The sequence below is a fragment of the Pleurodeles waltl genome, chromosome 3_1 (genome assembly GCF_031143425.1).
Source record: "Pleurodeles waltl isolate 20211129_DDA chromosome 3_1, aPleWal1.hap1.20221129, whole genome shotgun sequence".
Lineage (NCBI taxonomy): Eukaryota > Metazoa > Chordata > Amphibia > Caudata > Salamandridae > Pleurodeles > Pleurodeles waltl.
In genome coordinates, this window is record NC_090440.1 from 77,484,258 (window position 1) to 77,509,683 (window position 25,426).

Here is a 25,426-nt window from a genome sequence, read left to right on the forward strand (position 1 = left end):
AAAATAATAGCGACAACACCCTTTGGGAACATCTGTTCATAGGAGCAACATTGGCAGAACTTGCAGCTTACAAAAAAAAAAAAAAAAAAAAAACAAAGGCGAATGTTCCTGGCATTTGGGAGCTAAATATCTGTTCGAGCATAAAAAAAAAAAATGTCTTCGCTACATGAGAAGCATGTTTCTATAACCTGCCAGCTATCTGTTAAAGATTGGATATAGAACAATGAACCCATGGCTTCTTTCAAACCCTCTAGCATGGACTTTACGGAATTAGGGAGAGAACGACAAATCAAAGGTAGGATGCTGCAACGACTTAGTGTGGGATTGGAATTATAATCCATTCACTAGAAAAAGAAATATACATCCCTTGGAAAAACAGCTCCCATATTTTGTGGGCTGTGCACAATCTGCAGAAAAATCTCTTCACACTGAAAATAAAAATGCATCTTGATACTAAAGTTAAGCTGAAGTAGTTCTGGGGTCATGGAAAATGGAACTAAAAACGCAACTTTTAACAATCTCTAAAACTTCACTGGTGAGATGGTGATGTGTGAAACCATTACTTGGCCCCTCCAAAGTTCAAATACATGACACGTACCGGACCTACCGACTCGGGAAACTACTTACATATGAACTGTGCAAAGATTTACATCTTATATTATTTACATATGCGCGTATTTAGCAAATATAAATCAAATGAAGAAACATTTACATGCAAGAAAGCCAATCTTTCATTTATCTGGAAAAAAGAGCAGTACCGCTGATTATATCCTAGCCGTGTAGCTTCGTAAGTTAATCTTGTTGAAGAAAAGATACGCTACTTGGTGTGGACTCATGTAGTGTTGGTCCCTAGACCCAACCCCTTAACTTCCCTTGCACATGGCTCATTCACTTTTCACCATAGATTATGCGGCCCCCTTCACCTGTTCACCTTACATGCTACACCTAACACCCCGTTCCTTCAAATGCAATACATGGTCCGACTCCTGGCTGTACGCAAAAGCACTTTGTGTCTCCCTACAACCAGGTCCTAGTCCCTTGATGTGTAACAAACTTTTGTTCCTCAGGTTTTTATAGGGAGAGAAAAGTAAGGCAAACCAATTACATGTGGAGTAACCACCATTACTGGCTTCTTGCAGAATGATGGAATCAGTTAAATGAATAGAAACAAAATGGTGAGGAACTCCAGGCTGTTACTTTTAACAGTAAATATAGAAAGGGGTTTTGTAAAATTGAGCATCTGTCCTGTAGAAAACATCTACAGGAATAAGGATTACAAATTACAACAGTAGTAGTCTGTCAGCCACAGAAATCAGTTTAAAAGGGACATAGCTTGGAAAATAACCTACACACCTTAGCCCCATTAACCTGAGGGTGTAAACATTCTTGAAGACAGAATCAACCCTTTAGGCTACAACTCCAATGAAGGCACCAGCTGGCTGCCAACTGACATCTTGTATGTTAGCGTGATCGGGGAGGGAACAACACAGGTAACAAAGCTCATTAGCAAAGCGGATGACTTATGCATTCAACATACAATACAACTGCAGCGGTCTAGAAAATGTAGAGTTTGGCAAAGAATAACCAGTATCCTCATCAATACAGAGGAGCAGGGCCAAAAAACAACCTATTGTGATTAACTAACTTCTGTAAAACGAAAAAGCATGTAAATGACTAACCCTCTCTGAAAAGTTAATATTAACAAAGAAAAAAATCTTTCAAGACAGAAGTGCTTCTTTGAAGGAGCGTCCCAGGAAAGCTCTAACGCGAGGTACGTTTGTCACTATAAGCAAGTCTATTGCACAGTCAGGGTCTGTTGGCGAAAGTGGAAAAATGCTCCTCCCCCTTAAAGTGAGTGTCCAGGACCGATTCATGGCACTTAATTGAGACTGCAGTCAGGCATGTCTTACAGATTGACATAATCATGCCTCTAGGTACCACAGTGACAAGAAAAAAAAAAAAAAAAAAACAGTCTGCTTGCCTTTGTTGCTATTAACCTAGAACTCAGCGTGCCAGGTCAAATGATCCTGGGCACAGACACAATCATTTTTTGATTACGAAAGGAGCAAAGGGTGAAAAGGCAGACCATACTACAATAAACCTTTACACAAAATAAATTGTGTCCCTTTCTCAAACGAAGAGGAGGTTGTGGAAGCTGGTTACTCAGAGAAGCCCAGAATAACAATGGATGTCCAGGTGGCAGTAGCGAAACACACACAAGCTTACAAGGGAATGCTTTGTGCTTGATGTCCATTTTTCAACTCACACCCACAAACAAGTGAGGATGGTCCCAGAACTAGTTTACAACTTTAATTATACTAGCTATATAGGAATTGTGATCCACCGCAAAACAATGCCTTTTGGGGTAATTCTATTAATCTATCAAGCCCTTTTAAAGTACAAAGATGACCACCTTGGGCCCAATAATCGATACTTTTGAAAGAGAGGCAAACCCTATTTCACATCTATCTAGCCTTTTGTATCTTTCTGTAGATAGAAAAAAAAGAAATGACAAAATGGTAAACCTCTAGTGTAATTAGAGACCCCAGTGTATTTATTCCTGAACAATAGCTGGATCGTTCATTAGGGTCATCGACTCAGGGTGGAAGGATACTGAAGCATCAACCCATGCAAGAAACTAGCAGGGCCGCTACGGGAGTGATGCAAAGGTGGTATGCAGAAGTTTTAACCTGCTACATGAGTTAACTGATTATTAACGCCGCATTTATTTCTCTGACGGTGCCCGATGCAGGTTGTCATCCGGGACACCGTTCCAGAGGGTAGGTCTGGAGTTATGGACCAGCAACTAAACTGTAAATTCGACACGCGGCGGCGAGATCTGGGTTGAGATGTTTGTTATCTATGTCAGTTTCTATTGACTTTACACTGTTATTTTAAACCATGGCACAATTTGACAGATCCACACGTTTGTTTATGCGGGATTGCAAATTGTTTTAGCAAGACCTACCCACCTGTGGGCTGCATTATATTACAGATAATCTGCTCCTTTTTCTTTGTGTTTTTTAGTGAATTGAGCATATATACGAATGGTAAACTTTATTCCTATTTGTTTATGTTCAGTGTTTCTGAGTCCTAGGAACGTGCTTCCCAGGGGGCCCTTTCTCAATTTGGGGATGGTAAGCCCATTTACACTCATTTAGTTTGGACCCATCACTTGTTCTATATAGATTTTCATTGGTTTGAGCACCACTAACCACTTCATGGGTTTTTCTTTGGTGTACTGTTTGTCTATATGTTTATATTCTAGGGTGACCTGATGTAACCAAGTGTACTTAAATGTAAGTCATTGGTTTTTCTACCTTATTAGAGGTGGTTTTCTTTATATTATGTGAAGAGGTTATTTTTTGGTCCTGATGAAGCGTCAATGGATCCTGGTGGACCGACAGACGCGAAACATGTTGACCTGTTCCTAAAAGCCCTTAAAACATTCGGAGCCTTTAGTATTTTGTGAAAGTACCACGAGCATTACACTCGATATATGACTTTCAATTTTTGTTTTTAACCTTGGTCTTCATCTTCACTACACTGATTAAAATGTATGATGTTGTTTGGGAGATGTATAACCAATTTTAAATTCTTTTGAACCTCTCTCTTTTTGCACCGTTGCCTGATTAAAAGCACCTTTGTGACTATATAACAGATTTTAATCAATTTTGATTATATGAATATGGTCTAGAGCCCCCGTTTGGGGTGCCCACCAGGCATTGCAGCGCCAGCTTGGTGTGGAGCATTTCCCAATGATGATATTACCCATCCATTGTGGTGCTTGAGGGATCCTGCTCCTGAGACTAGTGGTCCCCTAGATGGTACATATTTTTGGAACAGTGTACTTTGTATAATTTTAACTGAAGTAGATCCTGATCATAGCCAAAAACAAACATGGTGGGCTTGTAAGTGGACTATGTAAGCCCAAAAGGATCTGGCCTTTCTTGATAAGAAGCAATACAGTAAGCACCATCATGATGCTGGCTATAAACAACAGGACCACAACAGGCAAGCTCTCTGCATGCAAAACAACAACTCAAGCATTTGAGCCAGCCTGTGATGTTTGCTGGGTGCCAAGAAGCTTTCAGAGAAACTTGTTGTGATGACCGAAAGTCAAGGGAAAGTGATACTACAGAGCAGCTGTCACTTAAGAGCCCAGAAACTCCTGTGGCTTTAGGGATGGAGGGTATAATGTGGTGCCAGACCTCATCCACAGGAGAAACTACCTGTTCAAGGCCTTTCCCACACACTGAACGATGGTACTAGGAAACGTGCAGGCCTGTGTTTCACACCCAGCTGTGGTCATTGGAACTGAAAAATGTCCAACGTTTTAGGTTTCTGAAAGGTAAGGCAGAAACTGCCTACCATTTCAGACTAACCTGGAGACAAAGAATAAACAATTTGATAATCTGTGTCCGGTTTCACCTACTAAATTGTGTGATTTGTAATGCCAGTGGGTGTTGCTTCAGGTGTCAGACCTTATAGGGTTTTACCAACACCTTAGGGTGGGCCCTACTAATTTTACTAGCAGTGAGCACATGGGGGCAAGCCATGATGCAGTTAGGCCAAGAGCGCCCCACAGAGCATTCACGGGGTTCTTATGCTTTTGAGACACCTTAGGCCGAATACTGGTATTAAACTATTGCACCTCTGGGTTACCCAAAGTAAGAGAATGTAGTACCAATGGTGCAGGGCTTCAATGAGCTATTCCCAATTATAACAAAGAGCTGTTGGGCAAGACCAAACTAACCGACGCTCCAGCAAATACAAGGTGTACTTGTCTCAAGTTTCAATTGTCTAATATGGTTCTTGGTTCAGGAGAAATCAAATGAGAAAAACAGGAAAGAGAGGAGGGCAGAAAGCCAGACCGGGACTGCCAAGGCTCACACAGTGAAAATGCATAAAGATCTGGTTTTGGGGAGTGTGTCGGGGGGGCGGGGAGTATTGGACGGGGTCATGCCACTAACAGTAATATCAAAGCTTAGAAAACCACCTTAACTGCTTAGAGCCGGAAAAATCAGGAGCTAAGGAGATGGATTGAAAACAGCGAGTGCAACGTGAACTCAAAAGTCAATGCTCGCTAATAGCAGGCAGCTGTGAGCAAAATATGAAAAAAAGAGACAAACTCACACCTGCTCTAGTTAGAACACTATTTGCTTCCTGTTCAGCAGACTGTCTTAGCTCTGGCAGATCTCCAATTTTTGCAACAATTATCCTTAATTGAAATAAGTTTGTATACAGAAAATATGCTTATAATATTTAGGCTCGCGTCTTAAGTGAGATCTCTAGAAAACGAGCTGTCGCATAGTAATCTGATCCATCTAGATCAGGAAGGTGCCATGAGGACAAGTGAGCTGTTTGGAAGGAAACTACTGCCACTGGTCTGTCTCTATAAACATGCAAATCAAACTTTCCAATGGCTAAGTATGAACATTTTTTAATGTCATTCCCAGCTAACTGGAGGGCAGAGTCACTATAAGCTGAAACAAATGTATTAACTGCTCTCAAACACCCTAGCACGATCTTACTTCTTCAAGAAAAGAATCCAACACTATTTGGCTCCTTTATTTGAATGACCACGCAGTACATGCAAGGAAAGGGGTTCTACACAATTAATGAAAGATTTGACTACAAGGGTTATTAGCATGTTACTGGACTTGAAGATGTGCAGTTGCTGAGTCCATACCTTATAATGGAATTTGCAATAAACTGCTTCACCCTTTGCGTTCACCAGCTTGAAAGTATGGGATCCGTATCCATTCATATGCCGGTGTCCATCCGGTATCCCACGATCGCTGAACAAGAAGCTCACCTGTAACAAGCAAAAAACAGTTTTATGCTCAGTGCAGCTCAACAATCAAAAGACAAGATCTTTGCCCAAGTTTAGCATTGCATTTGCAAAACAGTACATTCATATTTTTAGGACATAGTAGATGCTATGTCCAACTTCAAGAATCATCAATATTAAATCTTAATGAAATTTGGCACCTCTACATAAGGCAGTTCTCCCAGCACTACGATTTTAAAAAGAATCGCGGTTAATATTGCCCTCATTTCACAAGATACTCATCAGCAGTGCTTTGTGAAATGGTGAGCATGGCTGGCTGTATGGTTATCTTGTTCGTAGCTTGTCAATTCACAAAAAGACCATTTTAACTCTCTCCTCTGCCTCTCATCTCTCCCTATGCTTGGAGGACGACTCCCTTCTCCCATGTTATTCTTGCCACTCCCTTTGCATTACATCTACTCGGACTCTTTCCCAGGCTACGCCCTCTGCCCCCTTGCACATCTCCTAAATCTCCTTACCAGTATCCATCCCCTTCCTTTTTTCAGCTAAATCCATCACCCTTATTAAATACCTCCTCAGCTTCCAGCAGACAGATGTCAGGCACCCTCTTTCATTCCTTCCAAACCTCCCTCAGTTTACATCCAACTCCAACCTCCTATCCAGTACCCTTAGGCGCCTGTTGCTCCCCTTCAGTCATCACCCAGATACTCAATTATGACAACTAATTTAATTGCAAAGATAGCCAGTCAAGTAGCCATTTTAAAGTGTTTCTTAACCACTAGTATCTTCCCTAACTTCCCGTAAAAAGTATGAGCCAAAACTCCAATACTCACACTCTCCCACAGCCTCCCTTTCACTCCTGGAAATCAACAGTCCCCTTCTGATCAATCCATTCTTCTTGAAAGCCTTCGTGGACCCCATCATCCTCAATCACACCAACATATGCATCTTGGGGACCTAAATACGTGGTTTGACAAATGCTGATTAACATGACCCAAAATCCATCTTGCCTATCATGTGAAATCCATAATACCTGTTTGAATCAACAAATGCATTGAACAATTTATTTTTAGGTGATACAGTGCACTTCCAGCCTGTGAAACATGGACCCATAACATAGGCAGAGTCGTCCAAAAGATAAGAGTTTAGCAAACATCACCAAATCAGGGTAAACACCTCCCTTTTTAAAGATCCCACATCAAAGCACATACATATTTTCTCTAAAAAAAAAAAATAGTAGTAATTCTACCTCTGGGTCCTATGTGGCACTGTGCCTTAACACTCAACATCAACAGATAAAAATGTACTTTTCACTTTTGCATTGACTAAGAGCTTGACAGAAAGCGCTAATCAGTTAACTAAGTAACAACCTAAAATCGCGACTCCTAAACTGATCATTGGTATTAAAGGTTTGCAAAAAGCAGATGGTCTATTTTCCCAAAACAGTTCCACATTTCAATTTAGAAACATTCCTCTATATAGGAAACATCTGTGGCAGTAAACTCCACTTTCCCCTCACATGTGCATGGTTTCCAGAACGAGAGATGTGGTAGTTGAGCCAATAAATACTTTTAGGGGTAGGGCGGGATTACTCGTTCATTGGCTTCAGTGGATCCTGACATAATTCCCTTTAAAGACATTCAACGCTCCCAAAGGGTGCATGCTATCAGAGCTTATTAAGAGAATAGTGCAGTTCAGCAGCAAGCCGTATTTGTTTTATAACCAACTTGGAAATTTCTGCAGTCTCAGCAAATAGTAATCTGATGGTAGAAGGTTAAAGAAAGATTTCAACGATCCAAATTTAAAAGATGGATCGGTACTTATGAGGGATTATGTTCAACTATCTGCAATGACAGGTAAGTATTAAAATCCGTTTTTCCCCAAAGATGCCATGTTCTAAGAGTGATGCTTTGTTACAATACACAGCTCATCACAATTGGAATACAGTTCTTCAATGGACGCTCACCTACCCCACTTGTAATTCTTTGATGAAACAAATGAGTCTTTTCCACGCTTAGAATGCAGCGTTTCAAAGAACGTCCCTCTCCCATACTTGGAATGTAGTATTTCAATCGATGGCCTTCCCCATACTTGGATTGCTACGTTGCCAAGATGGTGGGACGACTTTACAGTTTGAATGTAGTATTTCATTGTATGATCCACTACCATACCTGGAAGAGCTTGCTTCCACACTTTGAATGCACCACATGTGGAAACTGCTCATCTCTCTTTTCCAATAGCCTTTCCTGTCTTATATGGAAAATGCTAAGTATCAATGGATGTTTATCCTCCCAAGTTTGGTAATTTTGCTACACACAACATACTTTTCTAACAAGTTGCAATGATGTCCACAGAATCCTTTGTTGTTACTTCCAAATATGGTACACTGCTAGAACTGACATTCCTCCCTCATATTCTGAACACTTTATTTCACTGAATGTTGTGCACCTTCTTTGGAATGCTGTGTTGCAATTTCCCTCTACTATGCAATTTTGAAATTAACTGCTTTCCCAGACCTGTGTAGTGCAGTAAAGATCTCTAATCTCTAGCTACTGGAGCAATGTGTTTATAAATGTTCTAAACCTGGAACAGAGTGTTACAGTGAAAGCATTTAGAAACGGATCTATATGAAATGGAAAATTGGTTTGCCAATAAATTTAGCCCCCATTTAACGAACAATCACAAAACTTTACTACTACAAAATAAATCATCTACCCCAGCTCCTTCTTTCAAGGTTTTGGGTAATCAGCCAAGCGAGGACAGAGAAAAAAGATGGGGGTCTCAAAACTCAAAATCCACATGCATTTTCCATAGACTTCTGTAAGACGGACTACAGCAAAGACAGCCAAACGGAATTACACCAAATTCAGCAGGAAGCTAGATCTCCGTCCGCTGACTGAACTGCTTTACACTAAATCACAAAAAGCACAGAGACTTTTGCGAAATTAGGGGTTTAAAAAAAAAAGAAAAAAAAGATATTTGGATTGTTGGGACCACAAGAGTCTCGAGAAACTCTTATGAGAGCACCAATTTAAAAAAATAGAGTGATCTGATTGGCCCAGGAAGCTTTATTTCCCTTGGGCCATTCTGCTTCTGTGGGAGTTCGACTCCTGCTGAGTGAGCGCTGACTGACTGCCAGCTTGGGGACTTAGTCCCCTATCCTGAAGTTTAGCCCAAAAAAAAAAAGTACACGGGGCATATTAGGAATACCCTCACTCCCTAGACCCCAGTAGTGTAAACCCCCCATTTGAAAGAATAACTATTACAAACAATATTCAAGAGCCACTTGTTTGTTATATTGTGCCACTTTTGCATATGGAATGAAATGCTTCCCTCCACCGGAGTGACTAATGGAGACGAGAGAAGAAAAACGTAATTGTTTCTGCTGAAGCTTTCCGTAGTGGCCGATGTTTGATGTCCTAATTTGCTCCTACATGATTGCTTATGCCGGTAAGGCTGCCTTTGTTGTTGATGTTGTTGCTGCTACTGATGAGGCTACCACTGAAGGGCTTGAACCCTCTGTGGGAAGTACCTCAGTTCATAAGGCTTATAGGGGGTTATTCTAACTTTGGAGGAGTGTTAATCCGTCCCAAAAGTGACGGTAAAGTGACGGATATACCACCAGCCGTATTACGAGTTCCATAGGATATAATGGACTCGTAATACGGCTGGTGGTAAATCCGTCACTTTTCCGTCACTTTTGGGACGGATTAACACCTCCTCCAAAGTTAGAATAACCCCCATAGTGTCTTCTATACTCTTTCTCCAAACCTACAGCCAATGTCTCCAATTTGATTTCATTTGGGTCACCTCATCATTCGCATGAGAACCAAAGAGAAATGCCTGAAAAAGGAAGATTTAAAATCCTTTGTTTGCTCTTCCGGTTTTAACCCAGTCAATCTGAACCAGGCACTGCGGCTGAGAAACATTCCATGGCAGTAGGCGTATGCGGACAGGTCAAAAGCATCAGCTCCTGCGCATTTTACTTGATTCAAAACCATCATGTCCTCTTACAAGATCTCCTGAAAATCTTGTTTGCCCTCCTTTGGCAGCTTTTCAGCTAATCCCTGAAGAGAGTCCCAAACTTGCTGTTTTCACTGAAGTGGCAGCTGTACCGCATATTTCTCTGCCTGCGGGGGACATTCATGCACTTTTTTTCTGGAGGCACAATGGAAGAAATCGCTACTGTTTGTGATCTTCGTGCAGCTGAGATTTCTGAATCCAGAGGAGGGTCTGTAGGAAGCTGGTTCTTTATATGGTATAACAAAATGAGTTACCTTGTGCAAAGAGTCCAGAGGTTCCCTTACCAGTGGACAAGGTCTTGCTGTAGCAATCCCAACGTGCTCTTAGTGGGTAGCGTGATCAAGAAGCCTTCGCCTTATTAGATAGGAGCATTAGACATTTATCATAGGTATACAGTCAACAAATGAGATACATAACTCAATAAAAAGATCCACACCAATTTACAAAAATAACAAGTATCTATATATATTTAGGCATCAGAATCAATATGATCAGGGAAGTACGTTTTGTAAGAAAAATAGAGTTCAAAAGCAGACAGTGCATTTATCAGAAGCAACAATGTTTTCTACTGCATACAGGTATAGTACAGCGACTTAAAGGACCAATCTCCTGGACTTAAGGTAGGTATGGAGCAAGGTCCAAGGACATACCAACAGGTCACACCAGGCGGTCTTGAGGTGGCCAAGTGAAGAGGTGCAGTACAGCATCAGGTACCGTATGTTAGACAGTGGGGATCGGTCAGGTTGAAAAGAGGATGCAGGTTTGGACAGGGAGTCTAGCTGAGGTGAACCAACAGGTGGGTTCAAATCTTGAGATGCTTGGGGACACCTTAGGTCCTCTTCTCCACAAGCCAGGGGCAATGGGTGTAGAGGTGTCTTGAGGTGTTGGGTTTTCTCCACCGGGAGCACTCACGGGTGAGAGGGCCTGGGAACAAAGGCTGTAGGCGGTATCAGTGAGTCCACAGAGGGCAAATCCAAGGTGGGCTCTGTCTATGGAGGGCCGGGGGACCATGTTGGCACCTTCAGCCCACTTCATCTCGGCAAGACGGCACGGGTGCAGCGGTGCGTCCTGGTGTCAGTTTTTTGCAGGCCTCTCAGGTCTCTTAGGGTGTCTGCAGGGTGCAGGCAAGCAGCTGCTCCACTGGAGCTCCTGGGTCCTTGTTGAAGGCAGGCAGTCTCCCAGGCTTTTGGAGGCACAGCAGCTTGCAGGAGGAGACGACTCTGGCACAGCAGACAGGACGGCAGGGCTGGGTCCAAGTCAGACACTTCTTCCTCTGTCTTTGCTTTTGCAACGGTCATCCTTCTTCGTAGGTCAGCAGGAATCTGATTTCCTGGTGCCAGGGCCACCAGTAAATACTGAATCTAGAAGTGCTTAAGGGAGTGTAGGGAAGAAGCCAATGGGCTACGTACCCCGGGGGTCACTATACTCCCTATATGACCACTTCCTGTGGGAAGTGGGCAGAAACCCGTCCCAAAGTTACTAATTTTGCCAACACCAAGATGGCATATTTCTAATTGTTGTGTCCACATCAGGCAGTTCACCTTTGGGGTGGGACTGACCTGAGAGGTGGACACACCTCTCTGACTACTCATTTTCACGCCTGTCCTGGTGCCAAATGGACCCAGGGGCAAGGAGGGGCGGCATCCTCTCCTTTGAGGGAATCAAGATCTGCATACCAAGGGCGGTGGGTGTAAAGAAATGGCTCCCTGTTGCAGTTACCCCCCACTTTTTGCCTGATACTGATGCTGACTTGACTGAGAAGTGTGCTGGGACCCTGCTAACCAGGCCCCAGCATCAGTGTTTTCACCTAAAATGTACAATTATCTCCACAATTGGCACAACCCTGGCACCCAGGTAAGTCCCTTGTAACTGGTACCCCTGGTACCAAGGGCCCTGATGCCAGGGAAGGTCTCTAAGGGCTGCAGCATGTCTTATGCCACCCTAGGGACCCCTCACTCAGCACAGACACACTGCTTGCCAGCTTGTGTGTGCTGGTGGGGAGAAAATGACGAAGTCGACATGGCACTCCCCTCAGGGTGCCATGCCAACCTCACACTGCCTGTGGCATAGGTAAGTCACCCCTCTAGCAGGCCTTACAGCCCTAAGGCAGGGTACACTATGCCACAGGTGAGGGTATAAGTGCATGAGCACTATGCCCCTACCGTGTCTAAGCAAAACCTTAGACATTGTAAGTGCAGGGTAGCCATAAGAGTATATGGGCTGGGAGTCTGTCAAAAACGAACTCCACAGCTCCATAATGGCTACACTGAATACTGGGAAGTTTAGTATCAAACTTCTCAGAATAATAAACCCACACTGATGCCAGTGTTGGATTTATTAAAAAATGCACAAAGAGGGCATCTTAGTGATACCCCCTGTATTTTACCCAATTGTTCAGTGCAGGACTGACTGGTCTGTGCCAGCCTGCTGCTGAGAGACGAGTTTCTGACCTCATGCGGTGAGAGCCTTTGTGCTCTCTGAGGACAGAAACAAAGCCTGCTCTGGGTGGAGGTGTTTCACACCTCCCCCCTGCAGGAACTGTAACACCTAGCAGTGAACTTCAAAGGCTCAAGCTTCGTGTTACAATGCCCCAGGGCACTCCAGCTAGTGGAGATGCCCGCCCCCTGGACCCAGCCCCCACTTTTGGCGGCAAGTCAAGGAGAGATAATGAGAAAAACAAGGAGGAGTCACTGGCCAGTCAGGACAGCCCCTAAGGTGTCCTGAGCTGAGGTGACTGACTTTTAGAAATCCTCCATCTTGTAGAAGGAGGATTCCCCCAATAGGAATAGGGATGTGACCCCCTCCCCTTGGGAGGAGGCACAAAGAGGGTGTACCCACCGTCAGGGCTAGTAGCCATTGGCTACTAACCCCCCCCAGACCTAAACACGCCCTTAAATTTAGTATTTAAGGGCTCCCCTGAACCTAAGAATTTAGATTCCTGCAACTTACTTGAAGAAGAGGACTGCTGAGCTGAAAACCCCTGCAGAAAGAAGAAAGAAGACACCAACTGCTTTGGCCCCAGTCCTACCGGCCTGTCTCCTGCCTTCCAAAAGAAACCTGCTCCAGCGACGCTTTCCTAAGGACTAGCGACCCCTGAATCCTCAGAGGACTGCCCTGCTTCAAGAAAAGACAAGAAACTCCCAAGGACAGCGGCACTGCTCCAAAAGAACTGCAACTTTGTTACAGAGGAGCAGATTTAAAGACCCCAGCAAATCCCCGCAAGAAGCGTGAGACTTGCAACACTGCACCCGGCGACCCAGACTCGTCTGGTGGAGAAACAACAACTCAGGGAGAACCCTCCGGTGACTCCGAGACCGTGAGTAACCAAAGTTGTCCCCCCTGAGCCCCCACAGCGACGCCTGCAGGGGGAATCCCGAGGCTCCCCCTGACCGCGACTGCCTGAACTCCATTTCCCGACGGCTGGAAAAGACCCTGCACCCGCAGCCCTCAGCACCTACAGGAACGGAACTCCTGTGCAGGAGTGACCCCCAGGAGGCCCTCTCCCTTGCCCAGGTGGTGGCTACCCCGAGGAGCCCCCCCCTTGCCTGCCTGCACCGCTGAAGAGACCCCTTGGTCTCCCATTGAAACCTACAGAAAACCCGACGCTTGTTTGCACACTGCACCCGGCAGCCCCCGCGCCGCTGAGGGTGTACTTTTTGTGTGGACTTGTGTCCCCCACGGTGCCCTACAAAACCCCCCTAGTCTGCCCTCCGAAGACACGGGTACTTACCTGCTGGCAGACTGGAACCGGGGTACCCCCTTCTCTCCATTGAAGCCTATGTGTTTTGGGCACCTCTTTGACCTCTGCACCTGACCGGCCCTGAGCTACTGGTGTGGTGACTTTGGGGTTGCTCTGAACCCCCAACGGTGGGCTACCTTGGACCAAAAACTGAAACCTGTAAGTGACTTACTTACCTGTGAAAACTAACAAAACTTTACCTCCCCCAGGAACTGTGAAAATTGCACTGTGTCCACTTTTAAAACAGCTATTTGTGTTTTATGTAAAAAGTATACATGCTAAAGTAATGATTCAAAGTTCCTAGAGTACTTACCTGCAATACCTTTCAAATGAGATATTACATGTAAAATTTGAACCTGTGGTTCTTAAAATAAACTAAGAAAATATATTTTTCTATAACAAAACCTATTGGCTGGATTTGTCTCTGAGTGTGTGTTCCTCATTTATTGCCTGTGTGTATGGACAACAAATGCTTAACACTACTCCTTGGATAAGCCTACTGCTCGACCACACTACCACAAAATAGAGCATTAGTATTATCTCTTTTTGCCACTATCTTACCTCTAAGGGGAACCCTTGGACTCTGTGCATGCTATTCCTTACTTTGAAATAGCACATACAGAGCCAACTTCCTACAGTGGGCTTTTTTGAAACCCCTGCCTTGGAATGCAGATTTGCAGGTCATCCTGTTAGGAGAGGTGTGCTCCCAGTGCAGGTCTTGGTCCTGTCAGCCCAATAGCAAAGGCTCTCACCTTTAGGAACATGTCTGTTGGTGGCAGCCTAGTTAGAACTAGTCAGCCAGAATACGGGTAAATGGTAGGTTTTCAGGGGGGCAGCTCTTAGGTGCTTCTATTAATAAATTAATCACTGGCATCAGTGAGGGTTTATTAATACAAGATGTTTGATACCAAACATCCCTATCTACAGAGAAACCATCATGTAGCTGGGGAACTCGTGATGACTAATTTCCAGCAAGTACTTAAAATGCCTTCCACTCTACTCACTATGTTGAAGAATCAAAGACATAGCAGGGGCATATCTGCTCTTGCAGATATGACCTCCCACGTAATATACCGCACCCTGCCTTAGGGCTGTAAGGTCTGCTGTAGGGGTGACTTACATTTATTGCACGTAGTGTTAAGGGACAGGGCACACAAGCTGTGTGCCATGTTGCGATTCTACTTTTAGCTCCACCAACACATGCAGCCGGCAATGGCAACCTGCATGTGCTAGGTGAAGGGTCCCAGAGTGGCACAATACATGCCGATGGCCTAGGTACCAGGGGTACCATTTATAAGGGACTTACAAGTCCCTCATACATGGTAAAAGGTATTGCCAATTGGGTAACAATTGAACAGTTTTAGGGAAAGAGATCGGGCACTGAGGACCTGGTTAGCAGGAACCCAGTGTACGGTTAGTGAAAATTACTTCAACTACCAGGCAGAAAGTTAGGTGACCATGTCAAAAAGGGGCACTTTCATACAGTTAAAAAAAAGGGGAAAAATAGGGGATCCGGATCCAAGGCCTTATATTCCTTGAGCAGCCTCGAAGAAGTCAACTTTGTAGAAGCTGAATTTAAGAACAACTGCATAGATGGATCTAAAATACCGGGAACCAATGGCAATAAAGGACTTTAAGAAGGCCTATGATGAATGGTCTCAAAAATCACCAAGGTAGACATAGCAGGGGTCTGAATGGGGATGTCGAATAATGAATCCTCTCTAACCAACACCTCATTAAAAGTGTTGACTGCATCTACTAGTGATACTCTTAGAGAAAGAGTCAGATAGTTTTGGAAAATAATCTCGAATCGAAGTAGTGTAGAGTGTGATGAAGGCATAAAGTTTCCTCATCTTGAGGCACTGCCTGAAGACGATCTATCATTAAGGTATCAATTGCACCTTGAACGAGACCTGGATCTCCTTGGGAAATAGCTTGCCTAGGTGTTTTAGGTCTCCTTGATGACTTAGATCTAGTACAACTCCTAGACCATGTAGTGTCTTTGCTGGCCGGGGTAAAAGGAACCTGAGGAGTCACTGGAGAAGGTCTGCTTAAAGAAAACCTTAAAGACTCAGTTCCTTTCCTGTTGTTACCTTCCTTGTGGGTAAATATGCTCTTAAAAAGCTCAGAGTCTGAGGAATGTGGCACTGGTCTTCTTTTGAGACAGCAAAGCCAAACTGCTGTATGCCTGCGAGAAGGTCTGTATGCCTGCAGAGGACGGGGTTCTTGGCTCTGAATGATTCTGATCCTTATTGTCTCGACGGCAATGCTGGTGGGTTTGATGTTTATGGAGGTTATCTTGACGTTGATGGAGGTTGTCTTGACATCACAGGAGGTTCAACGTTAATGGAGGTCTTAATGTCGATGGATGGCCTTGTCTCAGCACTGCCTTACTGTAATGACACAACGGTGAAGTAGGGGGAGCAAATTGCTATGGTACCTGTTCTCGACATCATAGGCCTCGACGTCGGAAGGGAACATAGTTTTCAAGGTGATTTTCTGTGCTCTTCAGATCTACCTCTTGCATAGCCTTTAGAGTAGGAAGAGTGTGCATAGGGATGTGATAAAAGACCTCCTCACCCCTCTAACACATAAGACTGGGTCTTTACATCTCTTCTAAAGACCCAGCAGCAAGATATGCAATGACTAGCACAGAGATGGTGATTATAGTCCTAGGAAGGTGGTGTTTTTTTGTTTTTACATGTACCCTTGTGAGGAGATTGTCTGCTAGTTCTCTCCTAAAAAAGGTTCATCCAGTCCAGAAGAGTCCCTTCCTTTTTGTATGTCTGGCATATATGCATGTGTGATCAAATGAAGATTGATAAACGCTTGGGTGTTTAGACTCCCTGCATGTTGAATAAGATGGCTACGTCCAAAGACACACCAACCCGCACATATGACCCTGCCCAAAAGCAAAACCACTGGAATCATCTTCATGAGCCTTACAGGTTCCCATGGACTGATATTTACAGGTGCAGTCAGGAGCTAACCTTGAAAGACCAGCTCATAGATGGACCAGCAACTCCTGTGTGGGCCACTGGTCATGTTTGTACTCTTGTCACCATGATAGTAGTCTGAGATACATGACCGTAAAGAAAAAAAACAAAACAAAAAAAAAAAAAAACGTATCCTAGGACCAACCAAGAGTAAAAGCATGCTAACTAGTCGATTCAGCAGCTTTAAATCAGAATAAACAGTAAGACCCTAATCAAGCTGCACAATTTCAGTGACACTAAAAGGTGTACCTAACTAGACAAGAGAGGCCAGACACTGGAGTCGCAATTGGAGGAAAACAACTTCCAAGCAACTGAAGAAAGAAAGACACCTGACCAAAATAAATCATCGGACTAATGTTATCAGAATCCTCGCCACCGTCCCTCACATCCGCAAAACCACCGCCAGAGTATGATCTTTCACCTACACTGCAGCAAAGAGCTGGAACAACCACTGCACCTCAGACAAAGCCCATCGCTCACCATCTTGAGGAAGAACCTCAAGACGTGGCTCTTCGGATGAGGCCGCACCCCTCCCCTCCCCTCACTTGAGACCCTCACGGATGAGTAACCATGCTCTACAAATATTGATTGACTGATTGATCGAGAATGTTTAGCACAGGACGCTGTTGTAACGTTAAGGTCGTATTTTTGTGCCAAAAGATGGTAGTGCCCTATGTTGGCTGCATTTATCCTAGTTCCAATTTTTACTTACCTGTTAAATAAAGTACTTTTGTGTAACTATCACTGAGGCAATAAAAACAGAAGTACACTATGAAAGCTGTAACATGCAATAACCTAGGGTGGAACATGAAACACGCAAAAGGTGATAGAAGAAATGCTTGCAATTTGTCTAACTACTGGCAATCACGAAGGTCAGCATCCCAACCCATTGTTCTAATGTTCATCATGCCTAGCCATATGGAAATCCACCCTGGCCCTGTGCCCTATGGAACAGTCCAGCCCGAACTGCAAGACCAGGCCCTCACCGAAACACAAGCAATTTAGGACTGGTTTTGCCCTGATAATGGCTTATCAGCCATGTATAGTTTGGTTTCTGTAGCATACTGAGCACGGGACCCAAGTCTTGGCATACCCTTGCCAAGCAGTACATGAAACACAAATTGTGATGAAGGAATTCTTGCAATTTGGCTATCCATTGGCAATTAATCTTGGGTTGCTTGTGTTCCGGGTTCAGAGAGGGCCTGGTTTGGCAGTTCAGGCTGGACTGTTACTACTGGAGGAGGGTCAAGGCCGATTTGCCAATTGTTGGGTCCAGAAGCCACTAGTGATTTGCAAATATCCGAGCCTACCTGGGGGGGGGGGGGGAGTGAAGGCAGGGGGGCACAAGAACCATGGATTGGAAAGAAACGACTTTTTGTGCATTTGATGCAACAACCTGGCACAAAGTCTACTGCCCCTTCGTAACAAAACAAATTTATCTAATACACTAAGCAAAGTTGACTGCCTTCTCCCACTCCCAACCACAGATACACTTTGACCGGTAAACCCACAACCACATATGCATCTGTACAAAAGAACTACACTATAAAGTAAACATTGGTATAACCCTTCAATTTGCCCCACCAAGCTGATAATTCAGAAAGGTTAGTAATACTAAAAACAGGAAACTTTTTCTTCAAAGAATTCAAGCATAATAAAATCATACCTGATGCAGAGACTCTGGCCGAAGTGCCCAGAAGTCCCACACCATGTCTGGATCCTTCAGGTGCGTCTGAGGGTTCCTCTTTTGTGAATGTATAAATGATGGAAACTATTAAGAGAAAAATGAACAAATATGATGTCAATTGTTTTGTGCATGGATATTATTACATCTGCAGGTCAAAACAGGCTCACAACTACCACCCCAAGTTGACATCTACCCTTTTTTCTGGACAGTTCAAGAAGGACCATGTCAGTTGTTGAATGGAGTTGAACAAGAATGTCTACTAGAACAGTGAGTGGTAATTTGAGGTTTTGAGCATTCTTCTGTACGACGGATCTGCAGTCCAGCTTCCAAAAATCTGTGGAATACCTACTATTAATTGGGAATGCAAGTGACTCTTTTATACATCGGTCAGCAACCACCACAAAAGCTCCAGTTAGATTTGCCAAATTATCATCAAGAGTAGGCCTCTAGAATGGCAAAACAAACAACTAGCAGAAGATTTCTACCCAAGTGCATACAGAATACCCGAAGGATTAACTCTCTCCCCACTGCTAAACATTTATTTGAGACCAACCTCACATCAACCTTGAATACCGGGCATATGCACACAACCAGACATTGTATAGACTGAAAAGAAAGGAGGTGCGCCGACATTTTAACCAATGCCAATAAGCGATACAAAGCTGGAAGTACAGCAACTGGTGTGAGCCAGAAGAAAAATCTTCACAACTTGGTATGCCACCCAGCCAGTCATCTGCGGCCTACCAGTGGCGCAAGTTAACCAGGTGAAAATCTAAATCAAAAACATTCAGCCCACAAACACCTTCTACCATGCCTCTATGACTCATATACATAATCACTAGCACATTACCCCCAATCACACCTGGCTGTGACCACTCCAACCGCCACTGGGTATGTATCCCATCAAGTGAAGTAATGCCTGTACAAGGCTATGCTGAAATTGTCACAACGGGCACCAACAAGCAACATTAACAGTAGAACAATCCTAATAAGTTGCATATCAGATGAAGCAGAGTTCAGAGATTGCAGTTTTGTCAACAAGTTTCTACCATCTGCTGAGCATTGAAGTATTAACAGTACAGACACTCATATTGTCGAAGTCCAGGGACAGACCAGCCAAGAAACAACCTCTCCTTGAAAAACAGACACCTCAGCCTCACCCCCTCACCTCATGCTAACTACCAAATGACAATGCTCAGGCAGACTAATCAGCTATCCTCACTCACATCCTTTGAAATGCTAACCAAAGGGCATCCAAATGGATCCCACTGTGCTTTGGTAATTAACACTTGGAGTCAAACGTTAAGGGTACACGTCAAAAGACACCTACACTAGCATTTGTAGAATCTCCTTTTTGATGTTTGCATTACTTACCTTACATATCGTCTCACATTCCTTTCAAGGTGCGTTTAGTGCTTCATTCAAACATAGTTTAATGCTCGGATATATCCCTATACTTCTATCCAGCCATAACTTTTAAACTTTGAGATGATCAGTTGTCCTTGCTGAAGCTGTGGTCTAGCAGTAACCTGCCAGTAGACAAACAGTTCAGCTGTACTTAATGTAGCACTATCTTACAAGCAAACAATGTTTATTTCTACGGTTTTGCAATCTCAGAGTACAATCTATCTCAGATGTTGACTATGTTCCTAAAACCCTGCATTAAAAATGTGGCCTTTACTTAAAACATCCTGTGCGCGCCACCTGTCTCCGACTACAGCGTACTCCAAGTCATGTGAAAGTTACTATTAATCTCCATTACTGTATTTCTGCAAATTAGCCACACCTCATCTCATCTCATAAATCGTGTTTTGGCCTCATTTGAAAGTCACACCCTGCAACACCTAATTTTCTCGCTCACTCTACTAATCCCACCAACCATCTGCAAGAACCCACATACCGCACCAACCACTAATGATCACACCGAACTCCTACTAATTTAATCCACCACATAGACAATGGAATAAATGTACAGAATGGTTTCATTCAGAGCACAAGGCTAATCCCTACAACAGACAATAACCAATAATTACTGGCCCAACCTTGAGTTCCAGCGCAGCGTGCTGCCTGCCATAAAGCGCTTCAACATCTCATAAGGGGTATTAAGCACTGTATAATTGCAACTGAAATATAATAATCATTAGTGCATGATGAATGGATGGGCATATCAAGTATTCAGAAAGCAGCCGACGAGGGGAAAAGAGAATTAATCACTTCCTCATCATACATTAATGCAGGGGTGTTGAGTTTTGCTCAGGTTTTCTTGTCTTGTGCTTATTAGAACGTTCTACATTATGGAATGCTCGGTGAGTTTGTGGCAGTTTATTTTTGGATTGGTCAGTTATGGATACCTGGTTCTCAAATAATTATCTGTAATACCATCTGCTGTATTAATTAGGACCAAGCAGTGGCGTAGCGTGGGTTGTCAGCACCCGGGGCAAGGCAAGTCACCCGGGGCAAGGCAAGTAATTTGCGCCCCCTAACCCGTGGATTTTAGCACTCGAGTACCCCCCCCCCCCCAGATGTTGCCCCCCCTGTTCCCCCCACGCTACGCCACTGGGACCAAGGTCCTTTATCATCCTGGAAATCCGATGTCGCTTTAGCCCTTGTGGACGAGTACTGAATGACTGGGAAGATATTTGGATCCAGAAGTCAGGCTGTTGGGTTTAGCCCCTTTGAAAATGATGCGTTGTAGTTGCAGCTAAGCTTAGGGCCTCGAGGAATACTGGTTAGATGTATTAGCAATGCCAAGATGTAACTACCTTCAGCACAAACGTGATCATATTGCAATTGAATGAGGGGTCAAACACAGCCCCAGGGAACAACATGGTTTACATTAGTGAAATATAAAAATATATAAATCATTCCAACGATAATGGATACTGATCTATTAAAACCCCTAAAACAGAAAAAAACAAAAAAAAAAAAAAAAAAAAAAACTTATAGGGCTCACAGTCCATCAACCTAAAACAAATAATTTAGCAGCCAGCTGGTATGATCAATCATCTGAACTGTGTCCAGATTTCTTTTTCAAATCTTCAACATTCAACATCCACCCCATTGTTGATTTCATTAGATGGGAACCCCTAGATTTCAGTACACTTTCCGTCAAAGAGCCAGTCATCCTTTTTTCCAGCGTAAAGGGCATGGTTCCCTCATTCATTTATACACTTTAGTGAATTTTGTAATGTTAGTCTCCGTTCCATATGCCTTTTGACAAGTGTGGCATTTTGGTGACATGGCAAGAAACTAGAGCTCTCAAGAAATGTAGACGACCAAGTGCGTTCGCTAGTTAGCTGTGGCCTCAATGCCTGATGCTATAGACGTCAAAACCATTCCTTGCCACCTTCCACTAACTCCCTCACTTTTTATTGAGTCAGTCCCTCACTGTAGAAACAATGACCAAGGCGGAATACTGGAATTTTAGCCTGGATGAAAGACAGTCGGTCACGGACAACTGACTGGACGTAGGAGGGCTAGGCAGCCTATCCCTTTCACTAGGCTACTGGGCAAAATCATAAAGCATCATAAACTTAACATGAGGAGGAGAGGAAAGACAGATACCAGTTTCTGAAGGTTTAGCCCAAAAAAAAATGTTCTTAAGCATGAGAAAACCGGGCATAATGTATGGAACAAACATTTATGCCATTGTTTTTGCAGAATGTCAAGCAGTTCAAGTGGCTTTAAGTAAGAGAAATGTATTACCATCAATCCAAAAAACAATAAAAAATAAAATAAAACCAGGGACAGGAACAGAATGGCAGTATTCAGAAATGAGGGGTGCTTTCCCTCAGATTCCAACTTGCCTCTGTTTATGCAAGGCGAGGAATTCCCTTTTTAGACCGTGCCAAAAAAGAGCAGCGAGTGCAGAATATGAAAACCTTTCTTAAAGAGCACTGTTCAGAAAAAGGAAAAAAAAAAAAAAAAAAAAAAAAAACACGTATTTGGAGATAAACGAGGGTCTAAAGAGGGGACGAACAGCAAGGCTCTGGTCTGGAAAAGGAGAAACAGTACACTGAAGTACCTTATTTTGTGCCTACAAGTCAATTTGCAGCAACTGCACAGTCAGACTGGATACTGGCAAAAGCTATGTTAAAATGTCAGTGATTGTTTTCATAAGAATAAATAATTCATCCAAGTGAAAATCAAGAACATGTATTAGTGAATTTTAAAAAATCTCGAGTTTTGTAAACAAAGGAGGATGTCATGCCCCTAAAATGCACACGCCCAAAAAGTATTATATGACGAAGAAATGACTTTATAATAGTTCGAGCTGGGTCTTTTTCCACATACATTTAAGCAACCGGGCTCTTAAAAGGCTGAAATGTTTTGCTTACAAGCCAGCAGAAATTTCAACATCCTGTAAGGCAAAGTCAGCTCTTTATCACTAAGAAAACAGACAGTAAAGCATTAACTGTAATAGGTAGCCATAGGCATAGAAAACAAAAGTAGGTTACACACAAGCTTAACAACCAGCCAATTATTGAATTTAGTCTGACGCAATATCTACCACGTAACAGAGAATATAAATCTCAGCAATAATTTCAGACAGTAGGGATCAATGGGTGAATAATGTCGCTTTTAACATTTAGGCCCCTTTGATACCACTAGTGCTGAAGCATTACATAGCTTTTGAGGGAAGAATAGAAAGTTATTTATGTGTAATCCTAGTTATTTGTCATGGTACCTTCTTCCAATTTATAGGCATTAACATATCTCCGATTATGCCTGGGGTATCAGAACATAGGCCTTTTTTCAAAAATCACAAATAAACAGAAGAGCCAATATTTTTAGGTTTGACAGACAAAATATTTCTTGACATTCCTCTGAAAACGTTAATGCTTATTCCTCTTTAGAAATGGTATAAATAAAAGCAGGACACTATTAAGCCAGGTATCATCCTATACAGAGGAAACATTACACACTGCTCCTAAGAAATACAAAAAGATAGTTTGTGGCAGGTTGGTTAGGGCATTTAAATCAATTCTGGCGAGGAGATCACAGCCCGGATCAATTTAACCAGTTTCCAGTTAAAGTACTGGTTGAAGGAGTCAAGTGGGTGGCCTAGGAATTCTAACTACATTTGACTGACACCGGAGATTATGTACCTTTTCCTTTACCCATCACAGGATGTTCTTTGATATTCACAAACATTAGACTATAATAGCGAGAACTTCAGAGGTGGGTAAACCAGGAGAACATGGAATAAATAGTGAAAATTCAGTCATGCAATCAGGAAGAGCGAAAGAGTAGACCCAAGAGGGACTATTTTTTTGTAAGCTGCGATAACTGCCAGGAGTACTGCAAGGACGTAATACGAAATCCTGATTTAGCTAAAATAAACAGGGGCCAAACTGATATAGTGTTTCCTGGAAGGAGTGGATGCAGGAGCGCATCCATTTGCAATCTTAAAACAACCCATGCAGGGATGGCTTCGCCTGGCATAATCAGGCTGGTTCAAAGTTCAAAGACAAAAGGGAGTGGTAGTGGAGCCAACAGAGAATAGCCCATCTGCACATTCTCTTCATGTGTGGCCTTGTCAGCCATGAGAAATAAATCTTAGAACTGTTGCGGCCAATAGAGATAAATCAGGTTCAGCCTGGAGTTTTAACTATTTCAGCTGCTGATCAAAAGACAATTCCCATTCTGGCTTTCATTGTGGAACCTGCAAGCATAGTATGGGAATTTTTGTCATACGCAAATACGTCTAATTGTGCACTCCTATCACACTCAACACCTTTTGTATAGCTGGAATGTAACCTGCTTTTAAAAAGCTTCAGTGCAAGCGGTCAGTGTCAGATAGTTGGATTTTTTTTACCCTTGATTCAACCAGTGAGCTCAGAATCAAATTCTTACAAAGAAGGAATAGCTGGACCTCATGGTGATTGACTGCCTGAGGGCTAGGGAATTGGTTTAATCTGAGACCTCATTTGTAGATTAAGTTCCCTAGATTGGGTGTTGTCCCACAGAAGTTGTGAATGCCATCAGTAACGCCACCATCCCTTTTCTAAATGCTGACTCTAGGGCATTACTTGAAGGACCAATACTGGCCTCCCTAGGACTAGTAATTGGGAGAATGAAAACGTAAGACACCAGTGAGCCTAGTAGGAAAATTAAGGCACCACTGATTACTGTTTTTACTGAAAACAACAATTCTTCACTTAATAGTAGAAAGTCGCATCTCCTAAAGAAACACATTTATTGAGTAGAATGGCTTCCAAGTATTACATCTTCTGCACTGATACAAGCTTGAACGTGTAGAGATTGACCTGAAGTCCCACATCTTACACTATGATGGAAGCTGTCCTGAACTTTTGATCCTTCTGGAGGTAGTAACTTTTATTAGACAACGATTTGGTAACAGGTAGATAATTATTTTTCTTTTTCTGGACAAGTGTAACTGCCAGGTATTGGAGAAGGAATGTAGGAAAGACTTAAGGTGGAGAGTTAGTAAGCTGTACTAAGACTTTGCATAAGCTGACATTGTTGTGGCTTATTCATATGAAATAATTAATCCTTAACATCTTTTGCATACATCCAGTCCTCCAAACCGAGAGGAAAGAAAAAACAGACTATAGCTTCCTGATGGTTCCTTTTTTTTTCTTTTTCATCCATTATCACCGACTCTCTAAAGTCCAAATTGGGTCTGTACTTTCACTATTCTTTCCTACCAGGATGTAAAGGAAATACAGTGTTTTCCTTAAGTATTTTCTTTTATAGAAATGAAGGACTGGGTTCCACTGCTTGATTCAGGAGTAGTATCTGGAGTTCTTCCTGCAACTGTCCCCATAGGAACGACAAATCGTTTGGGTGGAGGAGAAGGCAAAGGAGTCTTGAGATTCAAATCCAAGCCTAAAAGCACAATACTGAACACCCACCTGCCTTGAGTCATCATGTACCATTCTTAGTTATTTACTTACAACTCCCTACCGGAGTAACCAAACAGCAGGTAGAAAAGTAATCATTATTTGGCGTTGGTCAGACATCGCCTATACAGCAGGGAAGAACCCCTGCTTCACTTTGACAGTTATGGGTCCGAAGCATATTCATGGAGTAATTTTCCTGGAGGTGTGTGAGACGACTTCCCTGTCCCTTAAATGTGGGAAGTAAGGTCCTTAGGCTTAAGTATTATTTGGTAGGTGGTTTCCTCAAAAGCGATTTTAACTTAGAGGGAGAATGAAGTCGTC

At 43.1% G+C, this 25,426-nt stretch overlaps 1 protein-coding gene across 1 annotated transcript in view; it reads right to left on the reverse strand.

Moving 5' to 3' along the window:
• Positions 1–25,426, reverse strand: part of LOC138283777 (catalase) — a 174,395-nt gene that overhangs the window by 109,551 nt on the left and 39,418 nt on the right. The window contains exons 5-6 of the mRNA XM_069221848.1: positions 18,219–18,323; positions 5,693–5,818 (exon numbers count right to left, since the gene is read on the reverse strand). Coding sequence (XP_069077949.1) covers positions 5,693–5,818; positions 18,219–18,323 — 231 coding nt within the window. The remainder of the gene's footprint in view (positions 1–5,692; positions 5,819–18,218; positions 18,324–25,426) is intronic.